General features: G+C 32.3%; 3 protein-coding genes across 4 annotated transcripts; all 3 read right to left on the reverse strand.

Annotated features, from left to right (window-relative positions):
* Positions 1–846: 846 nt before the first annotated feature.
* On the reverse strand, positions 847–3,567 carry LOC108816783 (probable WRKY transcription factor 72). The gene is made up of 4 exons (XM_018589349.2): positions 3,414–3,567; positions 2,445–3,056; positions 2,214–2,327; positions 847–1,956 (listed from the first exon to the last, which is right to left on the reverse strand). The coding sequence occupies exons 1-4, from the start codon at positions 3,498–3,500 to the stop codon at positions 1,102–1,104; spliced, it is 1,668 nt and encodes a 555-aa protein (XP_018444851.1). The 5' UTR covers positions 3,501–3,567; the 3' UTR covers positions 847–1,101.
* A 6,719-nt stretch (positions 3,568–10,286) lies between these two features.
* Positions 10,287–13,630, reverse strand: LOC108816790 (plant cysteine oxidase 1). 2 transcript variants are annotated; one of them, XM_018589356.2, is made up of 5 exons: positions 13,200–13,630; positions 12,998–13,110; positions 12,785–12,914; positions 11,655–11,876; positions 10,287–11,558 (listed from the first exon to the last, which is right to left on the reverse strand). In XM_018589356.2, the coding sequence occupies exons 1-5, from the start codon at positions 13,498–13,500 to the stop codon at positions 11,431–11,433; spliced, it is 894 nt and encodes a 297-aa protein (XP_018444858.1). In that variant the 5' UTR covers positions 13,501–13,630; the 3' UTR covers positions 10,287–11,430. The 2 variants fall into 2 exon arrangements, with proteins under 2 accessions (XP_018444858.1, XP_018444857.1); XM_018589355.2 differs by having other exon boundaries at positions 12,998–13,125; positions 13,200–13,621.
* A 2,324-nt stretch (positions 13,631–15,954) lies between these two features.
* On the reverse strand, positions 15,955–18,261 carry LOC108816784 (probable pectate lyase 19). The gene is made up of 4 exons (XM_018589350.2): positions 17,867–18,261; positions 16,863–17,772; positions 16,415–16,663; positions 15,955–16,316 (listed from the first exon to the last, which is right to left on the reverse strand). Exons 1-4 carry the CDS (start codon positions 18,058–18,060, stop codon positions 16,092–16,094), a joined length of 1,578 nt encoding a protein of 525 aa, XP_018444852.1. The 5' UTR covers positions 18,061–18,261; the 3' UTR covers positions 15,955–16,091.
* Between the last annotated feature and the right edge of the window lie 2,571 nt (positions 18,262–20,832).

Genomic DNA, 20,832 nt, shown 5'->3' on the forward strand with positions numbered 1-20,832 from the left:
AAAAAATCTGAAACGCACTGTTTTGTGCGAAACCAAAGTTACTGAAAAATTAAAAATTTATGGTCAGATCCTAAACTCATATTGCCAGCTACACTAATATATTCAGATACTGCTCGATATGCGTACGTACTCACATACGTAATTAATGTAATATATAGCTAGATTATGGCATGTGAGACCATGGGGTCGCCATACAAATTTTTATGGTAGTATAAGAATTTTGGTGAAGTGCACATGTTTATGTTGATCGATTATGGATAGGTCAACTCCTAATTCTCTGTTATCTATCATTTGATTTAGTGAACACCGTCATAATTTATGAATAGATTGACCCGCCATAATCGCATTTAAATGCACTTAATATGATCATGAAAGTTTGAAGTATAAGATCACATTCGAATATTGATATTTCTTTCTTACCAACATTTTATGACAAAATCTTATGCACACTTCTGACATCCTTATTTAGCATATAGTTTGAAATATATGAATTAACCTTCAAAAGAAAAATGACAAAGTTACCACAACTCCTAATGTAACCAATATAACGAAACATAACAAAATAGAAACTCTCGCCATGGTGAAAGAAAAAAAAAGAAGAAATAAAAGTAATGAGTATTGAGTAAGATGGTTTTTTGGTGAGTATTTATAGGTTGAATGTCATAAAATTATAAGACAAAAATAGGAAATTGTAACGAATCTGTAATTCGTCAAGAAGTGAGGAGATATAACCGGATTGTGTGTTTCTAGATATTCTTCTTGATATTCGTTTGTAATCACAAATAACATCACGTATATCTTTACAGCTAAAGCTACATGAATCACCAAACTTTAGAAGATAAGCACTACATAATCAGTCGGACGTTTTATTTCGATGTCAAAGATATTTGGCCCATTCTTTTAGGCCTAGTAAGGTTGAGTCTCCTTAATCTTAATCAGAAAGGTCTTGTACACATTTAGTTTGCTTTACAACCCTATTTGAAATCCGTGCGAAAGCGTCCTAACTCACAAAAACAAGAAGAAACACTTGATACAATACTATAACACCTAATGAAAATAATCATCCCAAGAAATAAACGATGGGGTCTTTTGATACAATTACTAGCTTTTCTCTTCCTTGTTCACGAAACTAGTCGTAGAAGGCGAAGAAGACGAGTTGTTGAACATAGATAGCGGAGGAGGTTGCGACGATGTTTGATCCAAAGACGCACCCGTTTGATTATTTGCTATTGTGTTAGACATCAACAAGCTACTAAAATAGCCTCCACGTCCTTTGTTATTATCCATTGCCGCTGTTCTTAGAACATTGTCGCTAATGGGATGCCGTGGACCGACGATCTGTTGCTCTCCGTTGGATCCAACCATGGATGATATCGCAGCTGCGATCACCGATTGGAAACTTGGGTCAGAAGTAAGCGCTTTGGTTAGGGTTTCGGTTAAGGACTGGTTATTTTGGACTGTTTTTACTTGGTTGGACGTACCAAACTGGACGTTGTTATAAGGGTATGGAGTATAAGAAGAATACCCATTACCCCAAGTCGCAGGTAGGTTGAGAATAGAAGAATTTAATGATGATGAATTAGAAGAGAAATTCAAACTTGCGGATGGGAATCTTTGGAAAGAGTTAGGAAATTTGTTGAAATTTAAAGAAGGCAATGAAGACGAAGAATGTTGTGGTGCAGTGAGGTCTAGAGTGACGGTGGGATGTAATGGAGAATGAAGGGTGGGTGAATAGAAGGATTTGCTGTTGTTGTTATTGATGAATCTTGAATTGTCGTAGAGGTTGTTTCCCATAATTTCTGCGGCGGATGAGGAGGAGGAGGAGCCGGAGAGGAGCATAGAGGCGGCAGCTGAAGTAGTAGAGGCCATTGTGGTAGCTGAGAGCGGAAGAGGATGGCTGTGCGTCCCTTCATAGGTTGTGATTAATATGGACATGTCTTCTGCACATCTTTGGACCTAAAACATCAAATAGTTTAAGACAAATAGTTAGTATTCAGATGATCTGTTTTAGTATATGCACATGTCCAATTGATTTGGTTTGTCTAGGAGTGTTCACAATATAAGATATATGTTATATGGAATATGAACTAAAACTAAAACCGTAACAAACACGTATATTGGAGATGGTTTCACTTTCATATTATTCTTTCTAAATTAGAAAATAAATATTTAAACTACAGATGGATCTGATTATTTTGTAGATATGCACGTACCTGTTTTCTAACGGGACATCCAGGTGCAACCGTGCAGCGATAGTATGCTCGTGGACAAGGATTTCCTTTCGCTATCTTTTGACCATATTTTCTCCATTGACAACCGTCATTCATCTATACAAAATATAGTAAAACTCGTCCTAATCAGTAATGACATGTAAAGGATAGTCAAATTATTTACGATAATCAAAGTTATAAATCAAACATGCATATATAAGTAAAAGGACGAACCGTTGGTGTGTCACATCTCGCTCTAACACAAACTCTGGCTCTCTTCACAGGATTTTGCTGGCCGGCGTCTCCATCGACATCGCCACCGGAGGCCGGTTCCGGAGAGCTTCTCTTCCCGGTAACTTTACTCGGCGGCCAAGTTTCTCCCGGAACGTCCTCCGAGCTATTTTCCACGCTAGAATTTGCCTGATTCGGGACAGATAAACCCCCGTCCGGTTCACGGCCACTGCCGTTATTGAATCCTAAGGTCAAGCCAGCTTTGGTCAACTCCTCGTCAGCGTTGACTTCTTTGCTAATTGCGTCTGTTTTCTCTTCCTTTCTCGAGGTGTTATCATTCGGGGAAGAACTTCTTCTTCCTAGTGAAAGCGATACAAGCTCGCGTTCTTGATCTAAAGAACTCAAATCTGTTGTCGCCGTAGGAAGATCAACCATGTTTTGATCTTGAGTTTGGTTGTTTGAAGGTTCTTGTTGAATTATATCGAAGAATCTGAGCTTGAGAGATTTGTAATCACTTTCAATTCGTTCGAGCATCCCTTTAAGCTTTTCGTTCTCTTCCTTCACCTCGCTCATCTCAACCTTGGCAGATTCAAGTTCTTGATGATCTTCCTCAACCTAGGATCACCGAATATAAAAACTGATGAACTTCCCAAATAAATGTAAATTGTTTCAAAAATTTTTTTGTTATATAAATTATGGCTATCCATAAATTACATACCAACCCTAACTAAAGAATTATTTATATCCTATACGAAATGAAACTAGTAATATATAATCGTCTATAATTTCCATTTTTTTTCAAAAATGATAAGTATTTGAGCTTTTATGTTTATTAATTACCATAAGCAAATCAATTATGGAGTAGAAGATCTATCTCAGGATGCAAGAATTACATAAAAGCGTACGACAAAATTCAAATCTGAGTGTCTTCCGTATACATGTAAAACTTTATTGTACATATGAGTTGGTTACCTTAGTAGCTTCATGAATTTGAGCAGAGCCAATAACTTTATCCTTAAGAAGAGAACCAGAAGTAGGTGATTTCAGAATGACCTCCATTTTTAGAAATGTAAGAAGATCTACGTCTTCTTCTTTGAATTTTGTTTTTCTTTTGTTGTCTGTTTGTTTCTTCACAGCCTTAATGAAAACCTCTACTTATAGCCATTTGTGTAGTTTCTTGGAGAGGACCCAAAGCGTCAACAATTCAACATGTTCAATTTTAATTCTCTTTATTAAATTCCGAGACTTTTTCCTCCAATCATACCTGTGTTATTTATTTTTAAGCAACTAACGTAATATAAACTAATTATTTCCTGACTTTGTTGTTATAATACTGCTTCTCCGTTTTACTAGGGACAATAAAAAAATTACAACTTGAATAAAATGAAAAACAATTTTTCAAATTAGTAGATTTTTTGTAACTAATATCTTATTTATATGTTTAACATTATGAGAATAAAGTTCGATTAAAAATAAGGGACCCCATAGTGTTTACAATAAATTTTCTTACGCCAATAGTGAAGTAAAATTACAAGTGTAAAATAGATAAATTTAGTGAAGCGTTTTCAAAATGATTTTTTTGCTCACATGAAGTATATACTTCCTTTTTATTATTGAACCTAGATAAGAGTCTACATGTACCTTGGTTATTTAGTTGGAGTACTATTAAAATTAAATGTCCAAATACAATAAGTGAACTAAAATATATAAGAAAGAGCCTAATTGTACCGCGTGAAAGAGAGATTGTATAATGTGTGAAGGCTGAAGAGAGATATCTTTGATGCTTCGTGGAAGAAGACTTCTTCTATTATATTAGACAAAAAAAAAGACTTCTTCTATCTGTTGGCCTCACATCACATGAGCATTCGTCAACTGTTTAATCTCATATTATTTGTATAATTAGTGTGTTTATAACCCTGCCTTAAGAAAACATGTTATATACATAGTTCAAATATGTATACGGTTAGACGCAGGCTGGTACCGGGACTAGAGGGATTAACCCATCCTAGCAAAAAAAAAAAAAATGTATACCGTTATACAGTCCTAGGCTTACAATCACCAATGCCTTCAATTTATCCAAGTGTGTGTAAATAATAATTATGGATAGTTAGACCTTTAGATAAATCATATTATCAACCAGAAATATACATCCGTTGTTAGTTAAGTTATTTCCTCACTTGGTGTTTCTAACATTTCCTACATAATTCTTTTCACAAATTTCAAGTTCGTATGGAATTAGCTATCTTAATTAGAAGAAAACAAGATGACCTCAACAAAAGGAACTATAGAAAAAAGATTTATAGGATATTAATACTTCAAAAGCAAATCTTAAAGTCAAATCATGTAATACGATCAAAAAGGAAAATTATTTGGCATTCAATTAGAGTGTTCGAATATATATGTAAACATTGTTCATATAGTAGGCCAAAGGGTGCGTATACCGGTCAATACGCACGTCACACACGGTGTTTATATGATTTTGTCAACTATGGACTTTGTTAGAAACCAAAACAAAAAAATCCTTTTTTCCAATGTTATTTTTTTAATTTTGTTTTATAACCAACATATATACGAATGTCAAATGCTTCACGTAGTTGTCAATTTTCATCAGTGACGTAACGCTGCATGGCGTTGAAAAAAGCACATGCATTATTTGCTTTATTTTCTTGTAAAATATTAATAAATATATTTCAGTTTAAACTCTTTTAAGATATAACTAAATACTTTTTAACTATTTATGATTATACATATATACGAGCTTTACTCGTATATAATTATCGGTAAAATCACAAAGAGAAAACATTAAATACAGTATATCTTAATAAGCAAGGCAACTTTATTAATATATAGATTTTCGGTAAAAAAAAAACTTTATTAATATTCTACATAAGCTAGCAAATTGCCGTCTTTTCCTGTCTCCAGTTCTCCAAACCAAACAATTTATTTTCAAATCAATAGTAGTATACTTCTTTTGTGGTGCCGTACATAACTATAAGAAAACTTATTTATTTATTTATTTTGATCGCACAACATTAAATAATTTTATCATGAGGTGTTGAACCTTGAATAGTTGAACCTTGAATAGTTAATCTGCTCTCCATAAGGTATGTTTATTGTAGGCTTCTTAGATTGAGATTCTTAGAGTAATATTAGAATTGTCTCTTAATTTTTAATCGTTTCTTAAATATTTTACTACGTTAAGAATTTCATCCTAAGATCTTTACAATAAAATGGTCAAGTTTCTTATGGGGATCCGAGCTCTTCTAGATTTTTTAATACAGAAAAAATCTTAGTAAACATTTGATCAACTCAACTTTCATCATATTCATTAGTTTTTATAATAAACAAATGACTTTCTTCTTAACTAGTACAGTATTATATATCATGTGTACAGTTCATTATATAGTTAAGTAAACAATCGTGGTCACAATGTGGTTATTGTTTAATTCAGTAAACAGTGAGGTATAAATTTAACACGTCTCACATGATTAAGAAAAATTATTTTTAGTTACTAACTACATGGAAATGATAAAGCCAGCTCTTTCTTATAATTTTGTTATTTTATTGAGTCATTTCGATTACTATGTGACCAGTCCTGTATGTATTGCGACAACCGGTACTAATCTCTGAATTTCATTTGAAAGACTAGTGATGAAATTTAAATATTTTGATGTGGAAAATGGATTGCTTAATCATCAATAATAAGACAAAAGGAAGATTATCAACCGTTGGTCTTATTTAGACAATAAAAGTCTATGGTCAGCTGTATTAATTAATTTTCTTCTAGTTTGAGATAAGTTTGTTTATTTCAGTTCCAGTGTAATTAATTACTAGATCATGACCCGCGCGACCGCGCGGATTTTATTTTTTATTTTTAACACATAACATATATTCTATAATAGTTAATACAATTTGGAGTTTGTGCTTTTCACATAATGTGTGGTTTTATATAATTTCGAGTTTGTCCGAAACGTATTGTTTAAGAACAATGTTAAAACTGTTTTTTTATTAATAGTTTTTTATTGGTGTATTAAAAATATACTGTATGGTGAAAACACTAATATAATATCAACCAATACTGTTGAGTTTCAAAAAAAAAATATCAACCAATACTATTTGGTTTTGACATTGTGCTTTTTGGGAGTTTTTTCTGAATGTTTTGTAAATGCCCAATGAAAAATACGAAAGCAAGTACTCATACACACATATTAGTGGGAGGAAATGAATATTTTCTAACCTATTAAGTTAGATATAATAAATGCAAAATATCTTGACACCGAGTTTTTAAGTATAGTAGAATAAATTTGGAGAAGAGGGTTTTCCATATTCATGATTTTTCAAACCTGTCAATTTGATTGTGAATATCTGATTGTAACCGAGATTTTAGGCATAGTAGACTCAACTTGGTGAAGAGGTTTTCCAATAATCGATTTTTTAAAGTATAAATTGATGTTTCTGTTATTGAAATAAAAATATACGTTACTATATTATATTTAGTGTATATTCAAAACAAACCTTGATTATTTGAGCATCAAAGAAAATATATTCTGATATCTTTAGTATTGAGTTTCAAAAGTTCTGTATTAAGCTATTTAAAATTTAAGATTCATCAGTATTAGATGCCAAATAATTGTTTTTTTAACTAAAAGGGGTTTTGTGTTTAAGATAATTATAGTTTGATGATGGGAGGAAACGTGTTCTTTAAGTTATTTGGTTAATTGAATCAATTGGTTTAGGAGATAACCATACCGAGATAGTCAAAATTGTATAATGACAGGCTAAGGATTCGTGTAACAGTTGTATTTTTTAACAACATCTCGTATAATAATATTTATATTTTTAATAAAATGTGTAATATTTATTTTTATTTCTATCTATTTATATTTATATTTTGAAGAATTCAGACTCGTGTAATATTTATATTGGAGATATTTATTGTATTCATTTGACTATAATAAAAGAGAGGGAGTGTTATATTTGTACTCTGATATAATATAAATATGATAATGTGAGTATATTCTAACGAAAAGAATAGATATTTTGTTTAATAGATGTATATAATATAAGACATAGATATTATAGTGGAGTTAAATGATAGATGGTTGATATTAAACTCTTTAAGGAAATATTTAAATTAAAGGTTAGACTAAGAATAATAATGTGATGTCCAACTTAAAAAATCCACCTAGAAGAAGTTATAATGTTTCTGTTTTAATAAGATAGATGTTCATATGGCCGCACTGTTAAATAATATTATAAACACAACAGTTCAATAAATTTGCAAGGAAGGAAGAAACTTTTACATGTTTTCAGAAAACGAGTTAAAGAAGAAAGGTCAACAACATGTCTCTGCGACTCGTAAAGCCAGATCAGAGATCTTGACCTGAGCTTTATTAACTGGAATTCTGGAAACGACCTTCTTGAATTTATTACTTCTGATGTAAATCTGAATGATATATCTACATTCTACGATATAAAATTTTATTTTTATTAATTACTGGTAGGTATATGTCAAAATAATTAATGAATTGTTTAAATATGTTGAGAATTAAAGTAATAATGATTAATTATCGTTAGTTCAATAAACACCAAAAACGAAAGCTAGAGATGGTTTGATTGAGTATTACTTAAGACTTAACACATAACATGCTCTGATTTGCGAGAATACATGAGTTTTGGTACAGCTCCTAATCATTTAAAATAATAATAAAAACAAAAGTAACAATTAACACAAAAATATAACTGAAAAAACACCAATATCTATTATATTAAAATAGAAGTCATGACTTCTAATTCATGTGTGATTTTTTAAAAAAAAACTATCTACTAGACTTGGTCACACTATATTTTTAATCATTATTAATCTTTGAACTACTTTAATCATAATATCTTTTGTTATCTTTTCATTTAAAATTTAAATAAATATATATATATATATATATTAAATTTCGAAAAAAATCTTTTGAAAAGATCTTAACAAGATCTTAATTTTGAAAATTATATGTAAATATTTTAACTAATTTCATAATTAGTTTTGAAATATTATTATACATTAATATATTCAGTTGTTTTTATAAAATAAAAAATAAAACATTATATCTTATTTTTATCTATTATATAATCACAATCAATCATGTTAATTTTTCTATCGTATTGAACTTAATATGATAAAATTATATTAAATTGATAAAATTTTAAATTTTATTTTCATAATTTTGATAAAATTATATTAAAATTTTATCAATTTAATATAATTTTATCAATTTTATCAATTTTATCAATTTAATATAATTTTATAAATTTTATAAATTATATCAATTTAATATAATTTTAAAATAATTTTATAAAATTTTATCAATTTAATATAATTTTATCAATCTAATATAATATTAAAATTATATTAAAATTATTTTGATAAAAATTATATTAAAATTCTATCAATTTAATATATTTTATCATATTAAGTTCAATATGATAGAAAAATTAACATGATTGATTGTGATTATACTTAATATAATAGATTAAATAAAAAATAATTGTCAAATATGATTTTCATGCATATATTAATATGTTTAATAACTAAATAAAAATATAATAAAATAAATATATAATAAGAAGCAACAAATACGTACGACGGTTTAAACAGTTGATTATTTACAACATGCAAACTATACATTATTGTATTTGAAAAGCTTTATAAATATTTAAATATATGATTAAATTAAAAATGTATACTACTAATGATCTAAATAAATATATATACATATAAAAATGAAAATAAAACCCGCACGGTTGTGCGGGTCGAGATCTAGTTTACAGTTATATAGGGAGTTTTGAATACGATAAACCATAATCTCTGGAAAATGCTAAACATCAGCTAGATAATATCCTTTGTAAGTATAAAATGTTCTAATATGCTAGCGAAGAGTTCGTACATATGATGTTGGTCTTCAAAAAGAAATACAACTATAGTAAATATTATTTGTGCCATCAACTTGCAGATAGATTTTACAACTACTGACCTAAGGTCAATGGTTTGGATTTAGACATTGAACTTAAACAATCGAAGAAAGAAATTTAGAGACAACTTGGAGATTCTCTATTGAAATTTAGGTCAATGGTTTGAGATTGGTCATCGAATGAATGATTAGTTTATTCTGGGTTAAGGCTCCCATCTCTATGCATTATCCAAGATATATGAATTCAAATTAATTAATACTTTTCGTTCTCGCAGAAAATATTGATTAATAAGTTGAAGGAGTACATGTACAGCTAGTAGTATCACTAATTATTCTTCTCCGTGGGAATTCAGCATGTCGACCCGTTGAAACTCAATTCTTTATACCAACTATCCGGTTAACTGTTAAATTGTTGAATATTAACTAATTTATACATTTCAAGTTGCTAGAGCATCTTATGTAATATATCGAATTACAAGTACTTGTCTTTACTATGGAAACATTCCAAAACCTAAAAAAAAAAACAATGCAACAGTTTTGGAAATTGATCTATGTTGCAATTTGCAAATAGTTGACTGTGTACAGAAATAAGTTACAGTGGTTCTTGTTGGCTTCAGCAAAAAAAAATACGCCATTTACAAATGTACTGTATTTGTTGAAAATCAGTAAATCCGGTAATGATTCCTCTAGTCATTCTTTATACGAGAGGAACCAGTGGAACAAAAAAAATTCTCTCACTATCATTATTCAACTCGTTTATATTCGTTTGATTCAATTTGCATAACAGATTGTTTTTTAAATTTTAGGTTTAAATGATTTTTTATCGGTTTTCTATCTTAAAAATATCGAGATCAAATCCAAATGAATCAAAAAGACGAAAAAGCAATCAAATATAAAGTATAAAAAACTCCAACTATTTAATTTTGTTACTATCAGAAAAACTTGAACATAGACCGAAGATTTAAGCAAACAGTAATGATCTCTTTTTTCTTTTCATGTTTACCTTTCCTTTTTTTTATGTACGAAGAAGAATTTAAACTAAATTTGACCCAAAAAAAACTAAGAAGCCCAAACTAAAAAAGAAAAAAAATTCATAACTTAAAAAGTGCAATGGATAAAAATAGTTTTTCTTGCGTCTATCCCTAAAATGAATATCTAAGTTCACCAACCAATAAATTTAGTTATTTTATATTTAAAATATTTTTAAAAATATATTTTAAAATTATATTATATTTTTGAAATAAATAAAAATAGTAGTAATTATAAAATAGAATATTTTAATATTATTAACACCATCAATAAAATATTAAATCCTAAATCTAATGTAACCCCTAAACGAGGGGAAGATCCATGTGAGAAAGGGATGTGGCACAAGCCCAACACTCATTTTCATTTTTTTTTTAATAATTAACCTAAAATTATTTACATAACCCTAATCTATATAAATTACATTATGTGTCTCATACTAATTTGTGTTCTCGGTCTGTCAATATCCTAAACACCTGGATAAATTCTAAACCTTAAATCATAAACATTAAATCTTAAAACACTAAATTTTAAATCCTTAATCCTAAGTCTTAAATCATAAATCCTAAACACTAAACCCTAAATTTTTAAATTAAATCCTAGGGTTCAGAATTTACCTAAGGGTTTATGGTTTAGGATTTAATATTTAGTGTTTTTAAGATTTAATGTTTAATGTTTATGATTTATTCAAGGGTCTAGGTTTTGAAATGTTTAGTTTTTTAAAAATTAATATTTAATGTTTATGATTTATTCAAGGGTCTAGATTTATCCAAATGTTTAAGATTTAGAATTATGGTTTTGGGTTTACTGTTTTGTTAACGGTGTTAAATATATTTTAAAAAATATTTTTTGTAATTACTACTATTTTTATTTATTTTTAAAATATAATATCTTGGATTTTTTTTTTTTAAGATTTCGAATCTGAAATAACCGTGTTATATTGGTTGGTGAACCTATAGATTTATCCTATGAGGTAAACCCAATGAAAACTCGATAAAAAGCCCTTAGTCCTCAACCTTTGGACCTCCGTATAGCGCTCCAACTACGTTATGATCCTCTGGGTTATCATCTCTTTCTTGCAGCCAGGCACGACCTTCTTTCTCCACTTGACCTCTCAAAACGTCGTCTTCCTCTGAAAACCAACACAAACATTTTATCTATCTGGTCTCATCATCAAATGTTATTAGTTAATTAAGACTACTACGCTTAGTAAGTATAGAAAGCTGACCCAATGAGAACTTGTCCAAAGGGAACTCTAGGAAATAAGTGCAATGCCTGCCTTCTGCATTGCAGTAAGGAGGGCCAAGCACATCTAGCACCGCACACGCTGTTTTCGCTGTGAACCGATGCATGTTCCCTCCATCTTCCGGGTACAAGATGGAGGTGTTGCATGGTGCGGTTAACGTTGAGTCCATCTTCAATTTTGCTAGCCGCGTTTTCGGATCTCTCACTGCGATTGAGATCAAACAAAAAAGCGATTCTCACTTTACATTGTGATTAAGGTATAGATCATAGACTATTAATGCTTTGATGGGCAACGTTGCGGAGTGTGGTAAACAAAATAATATTATGGACGATAAAAACTAAATTGTACATCATATGAATGGTAGCTATCGGAATAGTCTAATTATCGCATCAAGAAAAAAACAAAAAAAATAGATTTTCCCAAAATAATATAAAAGACAAAAAATATAATTCAAGTAAATTAACAACGTGAAGTTAAAAAAGGAGGGAACATTAACAACGTTTTTCTGTATAATTTTAAGACGTTTATGTTATATAAACGAATTACTTTAAAAAATGAAACCAATGTATATGAATTTTAATATTTAAAACGTGAAAATGGAAAAAGCAAACTGTATATCATTCAGCAACTATAGGATAGGGTACATTCCGTCACTCAATTATATCACCAGAGGGATCTAGAATCTTATTTCCTTTAGGGGACCAATCCAAATCGTTAACACAAGTAGGATGACCTGACCTACATAGAGTTTGTGGTCGGTCCTAATACAAATCGTCACATCAGCATACATCAGCCAGCACTGAGATAAGATCTATAATAACTTTAAGATACATGAAACAATCCATCCATCTATTGACAGTTGGTTTTGACTTTTGAGTTTAAGACGCAATAAGAGTTCAACACCTCCATCAACAGTATTGTTCTGTTCTAAACTTCTAATCATTGCCTATAATCTATTGCTTAACTGGGATCATATCTTTGAGATAAATAACTAAAAGTGACTACGTTAGAATATCTGAGAACACTACCAGTCTACCAGATATTATTGCAAGATAATAATAACCAAAAGGTTTTATAGCTTATGAGTTTTCTTGAGAAGCAAGAAAGCTTACATGGAGCATCAACCACCCAATCATACGACTTGATGTGCATTGTACCAAAGAGAAGCTTGCTAAAAACGGTCATCCCTGGATGGTTATGAAGAGGAATGGCACCAGAAGGCGGTAAACAGAAAATCGCAATCTGCGATAAAGCCCTAACCATGGTTACTTATATCACAAGCAAGAGACAACACAAGTGAGAGAGAGTGTATGTAGTGAAGTTACCGAAAATTGTTCACATTCGTGTAGAGGCAGGTACGTTATCCGTGGTGAAGACCCATCACTCGGTCCGGGGATTGGTCGGAAAAACGGCATGGTCGGAGTTAATCCGACATCCTCTGGTTTCATATTCTCTATATTTTATATGATCAAAATCGAAACTTTATGGAAAACCAAGAACAAGAAATTTGAATCAAGAAGTTAATACCAAGAACTCCTCGTAGCTGTTGGATTTTATCTTCAGAAGGAACAACTCCAGGACCGCCCTTGGAGAACACTTCCTTGCAAGTAAGCAACAGCTGCCGAACCGCAGTTATCTCTTCTGCCCGAGAATCAGTCTTCTTCCGGCGCCATGTCATCACCACCTTCTTCTTATTATCCTTCTTTTTCTTCTTGTTTTTATTATGAGGCGAATTAACAGAACTAGAGTTAGAGCTGCAAGCTTTACCTTGAGTCTTACTCGGAATCAATCCCAAAACGTCTTTCTCTTGTTTCATTTCAAACCCCATGAACCTCACAAAACCCACCAACCAACAAAAGACAGAGACTTTGTTAAGGAATCAAACACACACCCTGAATATTTAAAGGGGCTGAGAAGGCAGAACAGATATAAAACAGGGGACCAAAGACAAGAGAAGACAGAGATACCATTATGGATACACAAAACCAGGGGCCATTCTTTTTGCTTCCTATGGGCTGCCTTATATTTTTAAACAGCGGATTCTTTTCTTTTAATCTTTATATTGTATTTACTACTTCCTACGTTTCATACTACGTTTCATATTAAATGTAGCTATAGACTAATTTTTTTTGTTATAAAATAAATGTCGTTTTAAAATGTCAATGCAAAATTTATTAATTTTATTCTCTAATTTCTTTTTTTATTGTTCAAATATGGTTAGACATATAAGTAATAATGTTTTTATTTTTAAAATATATAAACTAAATGTTTTCGTAATCTGTCCACGCAAGTATATAACACATTTTAAATAAAACGGAGGAAGTATATATACCGCTACTTCTTCTGTTTTGACGGTTTAAACCCGGTTCTTCTATACTGGACATTCAGTTTTATAAATTAATTCTTGTAACAATGACTATTTTCACAGGGGACATTGCTGATTCATCAGTAATGGTAGCAAAAGAGAAAGATTGACTCATCAATTTAAATTCCATTATTAATATGAATATAAAAACCATAGTACTATTGAATTTGAACACCCTTTCCAAATCGTTAGTTGATTTAATTGAAAGCATTGATATGTGTAGTAAGTACTAGGAATCTTTGTTTTTGTTTTTGTTATTATTATTATTAGTATTATTATTATACTATAGTTTTGTTTCATATGATATATTGGCTATTTATAGCATCACATCATATTTTTGTCAGTATAATTTAACCAATATACATTATCATTTATACTTGAGTTTTTTTTAGTCTTTGACAATGAAGAAGATTGAATTCATTATAAAAGACAGTGACGATTGAAGACCATAACAACCCGGTATTGCTCGCCAAATCGGAATAAGTTGATTATTTAAACCTATTCATATCTATGTTCACGTTTATAAAATTGCGAAACGGGTATTATAATGCACTAAAAACAGAGCAAGCAAGTAGCAGCATATATGACAAGACGTTGTAGCCCAATGGTTAGGACGGGTCCCCGCCTGCACCCAGGTAGGGGGTTCGATCCACGCCGGAGGGAACTACCTTGCAACGCTCTTGTCACCCACACGGATATGGGCCATGCTTTCGGCCCATTTGAAAAACTGGGAGGGGCGTCTATCCGTGGGCATTCCTTCCCCTTGGGGATTAGTCTGGGCCTTCTGGGCCTGGGATACCCCCAGGTTAAACAAAAAAAAAAAAAAAAAAAGTAGCAGCATATATATGTGTGTTTTAAGTAGCCCACAAAAATGTGTATTTAAGTATTTAGATTTCTCGAATATCATTATCTGTGTATACATGAAAAAATGGCTTGTTTTCACCAGAAGAGGTAATGTATTTTAATTCTGGATTTTTTTAATTAGACCCATATCCGCGTTAGAACCTTTTCTAACAAAAAGAAATTTGTAATAGTATATTTTGCTTGTTAAGCATAGATAAATCTAAGTTATTTTGTAATCAATTTTTAAATATTAATCTAAATGTCACCCAAAATGATTATATAAATTTGCTGAAATACAACATCACAAAAGTACAAGAATGAGCTATTTCACTTACTCTTTTATACATTTGCTGCGTTTGTTTATAAGACAAAAATACAATATCTATCTTATTAAAACAGAAACATTCTGTTGGACCTAACATTTATTTTGTAAGTTTTTAAATTAAATACATCTTTATACTTTATAGTTAAATATACATTAAATCACTAATATTTCTTTCTTTATACTACTATCAATGTTTCCAAACAATATACTTATTTCTTTACAATACTATCAATGTTTCCAAACAATATACTTATTTCTTTATACTACTATCAATGTTTCCAAACAATATATTTTTTATACTACTATCAATGTTTCCAAATAATACAATAATTAATCTTAGTTATTTTATATCTATCATTTTCTCTTTAAAATTTTGTAGAAACGTCATAATTTCATAAATTGCAAAATAGTGAACTTTAAAATTTCGATTATAAAATTACAAATTATGAAACTATTACAATTTAAATCCAATTAGATTACATACCGATCATCCATCAGTTCAATCGGTTAGTCTCGGGTTTTAGTGATTTTTTAATATGAATATTTTAAAACATAAATTGAATTGTCAGATCTCCGGATTAACCAGTATAATCACAATCGGGTTGAATTTAAAAATACTGATTTAAATACAAAAATATTTTAAATACACACTCTTTAAAAATTACCAAAATATTTGTTAAATTATTAGTAAAATTTTTCATCGTAAAATATCCCGCGCTTCAAAAGCGCGGGTCAAAATCTAGTACAAATTAAAACGCTTTTCATTTTCACCCCTTAATTCTTTATATCCTAAACTAGATAGAATAAAAAAAACCAAAATGGTGAAAATTGTCTTTAATTAAGACAACAAGAAGACATTAAAGTAATTAATCAAAAAGGAGATGTTCTAACAGCGTCTACCGACTCTGCAATCAAGTGCTCCTGCGTATTTGGTCAGCTTAGAAACAGCGTATCCATTTTTAGGTTTAATCATTTGTTTTCTCGTGTGAGCACTTTTGTAATGAGGATCCCCAGATTGTCTGAAAAAAGCTCCGTTCATGAATATATCTTTCTCAGATCTCCATGTCCAGTGTTTCCACTCGTCCTCAGAAGCATAATCTCTCTTTGTCACCTACGTTAATTAGTTTTTTTTCATAAGTTTACATGCAATGTTAGTCACTTTTTTGTAATGTTACTCATTATTATTTTTTTTTTTTGCTTTTTAGTTACCTCTTTGTAATAAGGTAAGTGTGGAGGAGCTATGAATCGGTTTCCATGGCTGAGAATAGTCGGACCTTGACTACCTCCGATAGCGTAAAGCTCCCAATGAGTGTAATCATTGTTCACAACGTGAACAAATCCCCATCGAACCCTTGGCATCCTCTGGACAAGTCCCTTACCAAAATGGTTATAAGCCACTGTGACTTGCATCTTCATGTCCGCTTCATTCATATTGTTCTGCGCACCAAGCAGCATCACCTACACAAACAACATCGTAGTCTAGTAGCTATTGCTCTCAACAAATGTGGCGTTGAAATTTAGGTTATACTTAGATGCGTTGCAATTAGTTGATAATCATATATAATAGAAGTATATATTATATTATATGAAGTAATAACGATTTGACCAATGTCAAAGAAAAAAAATCTAGATTATATGGGTAAGAGTGAGTGCTCACGTCGTTGTGGTGAGTGAAGTGAGAGTTGGAGATTGTAATGGCAGTGGATCCAACAATTGCATCAATTAGTCCATCTTGACATTTTGACATCGAAACATGGTCAATCCATATGTTAGACGAACCGTATATAGATAACCCGTCACCATCGGCTCTAGTCCTCATTCCGAAATGGTCTTCCGAGTCACGAATCATACCACCGCTACTCTCAGATATATGGTGAATATGCAACCCATGGATAATAACATTTCTAACAAACTGCATTGTTATCCCTGCGCCATGTGCGATATGGACATCAGCTCCACGTGCATCGATCGTCTTGTGGCTATTAACCAAAAGCTCTTGGTTTAAACGAATGCTCATGTCGTTCTTGAAAATGATCCAGAGAGGTTTCTTTTGAATCACGGCGTGACGCAATGTCCCTGGTATAGGGTTCACCATGTCCTCGTCGAGGTTGCTTGTAACCACGTAGATACGTCCACGTTTCCCACCAGTCGTCCCGTGGCCAAACCCGCGGACACATTTGGCAAGCTTCTTACGACGCTTAGCCCAGTTCGTACGGCAACGCCAGCATTTATCTATCGGGTTACTTGCGGTACACGGTCCCTTGAGCTTACTCCATTTTCCTTTGCCTTTACCTTTTAAGCTTCGTCTAGTGCTGTTCGTTGAGTTCCCGACCATTTCAATGACCTCAGTTCCCGCCTCTTCAGGCTTCGTGCCGCTATCTTCCTCTGTAGCGGTAACATCAGCAGAGTTGCTGCTATGTTCCTCTGTAGCGGTATCATCAGTAGAGTTGCTGCTATCTTCCTCTGTAGTGGTATCATCAGTAGAGTTGCTGCTATGTTCCTCTGTCCCGGTATCATCAGTAGAGTTGCCGCTATGTTCCTCTGTCCCAGTATCATCAGTAGAGTTGCTGTATACAAATATATATATACACCAAACCAAAACAAAATCAAACGTTAGCAATTTTGTTGGTTCAAACTTATAAATATAGACTTTTGACTTACTCGTAGTGACGTTCATGAAAGTGATCGACGATTTCGTAAGGATCAGAATGATAAGCTTGGAGAGTGAACTCTCGAGCTTTGTCGGCTCGCAGTGACCAATATTCGTCCAACTCCGATATGTTGGCTCGTATGGTCGGAATCAGACCGGCAATACAGAACACAAGCATCAACTTTAATAACCTAGCCATCTCCATCTTTAAAAAATTACGTTTGATCTAAATAAACAAAACAGTTTTTTATATGAAAATATAAGTATTTTTTTCCCTTGTTTCCCTAAGGGGCTATTTAAATGGAAAATTACTAAGCATTCAACATGGCTTTAGGTGGTTTTCTGTTTTATTGTTCCTTTGAGAGCCTAAAGCCTTAGGATGATGAAACGTACTGCGAATTTTCTGAAACGTGAATGATTGGTGTTTAAATAAACTTGATTAAGAAGCAATCTCCAATTATAGGAAGTTACCGCTCAGGATGGAGAGCCGTCATTGTTTTTCTGTGGACAATTTCTATGTTTTTATTTTTAAAATTATTATTTTTAGCTCCCAATTTATTTTCTTTGTTATGGCGTAAAAATAGGATTATTTACAAGTTTTTAATGATCACATGTTTTGGGATAGGTTTTACATTTATTTTGATCTATTAGTTCAGTTTAAAAGGTTTGAACTACTGGACATGTTATGTTTTCTTTGTTCGTAAAGGTCTTTGCTTTTGTATTTTTTAATTTGTAGTCTTTCACTTCAAATGATAGTAATAAAATGAACTACGAAGTGTATCTTTCATGGGTTATGAAGCTTAATTATGGTTAAAATTAAGTTGTTGATGGGTACAAATATATATATCCCCTCTACTGGTACCAAGAAAAAAAAAAAAGCCTCACTTTGACTATAATTATAAAAAGTTACTTCAAGTAAATGGTTATATAACTTATATAACAGCTAGTTCACCAAAAAAACTTATATAACAGTTAAATTTGTAAAAAATAAAAATAATCAAATTTATATGAAGTCATTTTGCTAATATTTTTCATAGTAAAGCATTGTAGTTAACATTTTAAAAAAGAACTCCATGAGGCTTTGATTCGTTTTCACAGACAAATTCAGCTTTCAATTGTTCCAAAGTTTCGGTTCAATCTAAAATGGTAAGCATTTGTTTCCTTCTCGTTAGAAGCAAACTTAAAAGTCAGACAGTTCCCTATTTTTAGCAAAAAAGAAGACACAATGTTCTACTTATATTTACAAATGGAAAATGCTTATTTCTCAATTTCCAAAACAAATTTGGAAACAAATAAATATTATGCTTGATGATTACTTCCCTCCCAATTCACTTCTTTATTCTTTTGGTTTATATTCTCATCATAAGCCTATGATCTTAGTTGTAAGAATATCGGCTAAGTATTATGTACACTCCATGTGTATTATACCTTGTACTGTATATCCTTTTTGACTTGAAATGGTCATACATTATACAGTAGGTTACTCATAATTATATATGCATAAAAGAGACATTTTTTTCAATTTAATTTGAGTATCTTATGTAGGAAAAAATCAAAGGCTATAGAATTAAAGTTCTGTTGGAGCATATTTAGCTCTTCTTTGTTCATGCAAAAGACAAATTAAACAGCCTTCTCTTTACTTGGCCCTGACCTTTTCCAGATCCGCTTCACTTCAGAAGAAGCCTTGCAAACGGTTCTCAGGAAAGGACCGTATCACTATAAGAGGTGGATGATCCTTCTCCAGCGTTGGGAGCCAATAATCTCCAACACCTTCCCACGCATGATAGCCTTTTGGATAAGAGTTCATGGCTTGCCACTCCACTACTGGACTGATCAGTCGCTGACTACGATAGGGGAGGAACTTGGCAAGATTCTGGACAAAGACGCTAAGCATGGAAGAATGAGAATTTTGGTGGATGGGCTGAGAAAGCTAGAGATGAGCCTCCCAGTTGAAGTAGACGGTGAGGTCATCACAGTGGATCTCGAATACGAAAAATTGGAGAAGCATTGCTTTATATGCTACTCGCTCTGTCACGAGAAAGACACTTGCCCTCTAAATAGGGACAGAGACAACAAGGAAGAGCTTAAACAGGGGATCAGTCAACACAACACGTTGAGAAAGCTAGAAGATCATCGACGTAAGAATGATCTTAGAAGATCCCTATCTCTTAGCTCTAGAGACAGAGCACCAGACTCAAGGGAGCAACATTTTAGTAACTATCGATCAGTCCACTCTCGACTACAAAACTCAAGAATGGATCGAGCCCCACATCTTGAGAGATCAAGATCCAACTACTCCAGAGAAGAGGAAAGAAGAGTCCTAGATGGACGTAAACGAGAGAGAGACAGAGATCCCCGGGAATATTCATCTCATCATAGTTTTCCTCCCCAGCGCAACCTCACTCCAACTAGAAGAAACTCCAGAGATCTCTCTCCTACAAGATACAGTAAGGAGACACGAAAACAACACGACGAAGGCCAGAAGTCTCAGAGCTCCCGCACTCCTCCCCCTCGGCCTCCAAGAGAATCGATGAAATTACCGGCTGTTCCGGAAGGTGGAGAGGTTAATAGCCGCTCTAGAGAAAGAACCTCAGCTCTCAACAGGATCGAGGAGCAACAGCCTTACTCTACAGGAAGACTCTCTGCTCTGGAGAGGATTGAGGAAGTAAACATCCCCTCGAATGAAAGGGTCTCTGCTCTGGAAAGGATTGAACTCCCACAAGAGGAACCACAGCGAGCTGCAGGGCTTTCGAACTCTCTCCTAGCAAGGCTACAGGATGTTGAAGTGCAATATGAAGAAGAAGAGCAACAAATTCTCCTTGGTGGAGAAACACAAAGAACTCCAGCAACTCTGAGATTGGGATCAGCCTCCTCTTCACGTAAAAAGAACCCGCCGAGAGCGGCTGCTAAGAAAGCTGCCCCGAGTAAGCAAGCTTCAAAGAAGGCTCCAGTGAGGAAAGTCACAGGCACAGCGAAA

The sequence above is a fragment of the Raphanus sativus genome, chromosome 7 (assembly GCF_000801105.2).
Source record: "Raphanus sativus cultivar WK10039 chromosome 7, ASM80110v3, whole genome shotgun sequence".
NCBI classification, from domain to species: domain Eukaryota; kingdom Viridiplantae; phylum Streptophyta; class Magnoliopsida; order Brassicales; family Brassicaceae; genus Raphanus; species Raphanus sativus.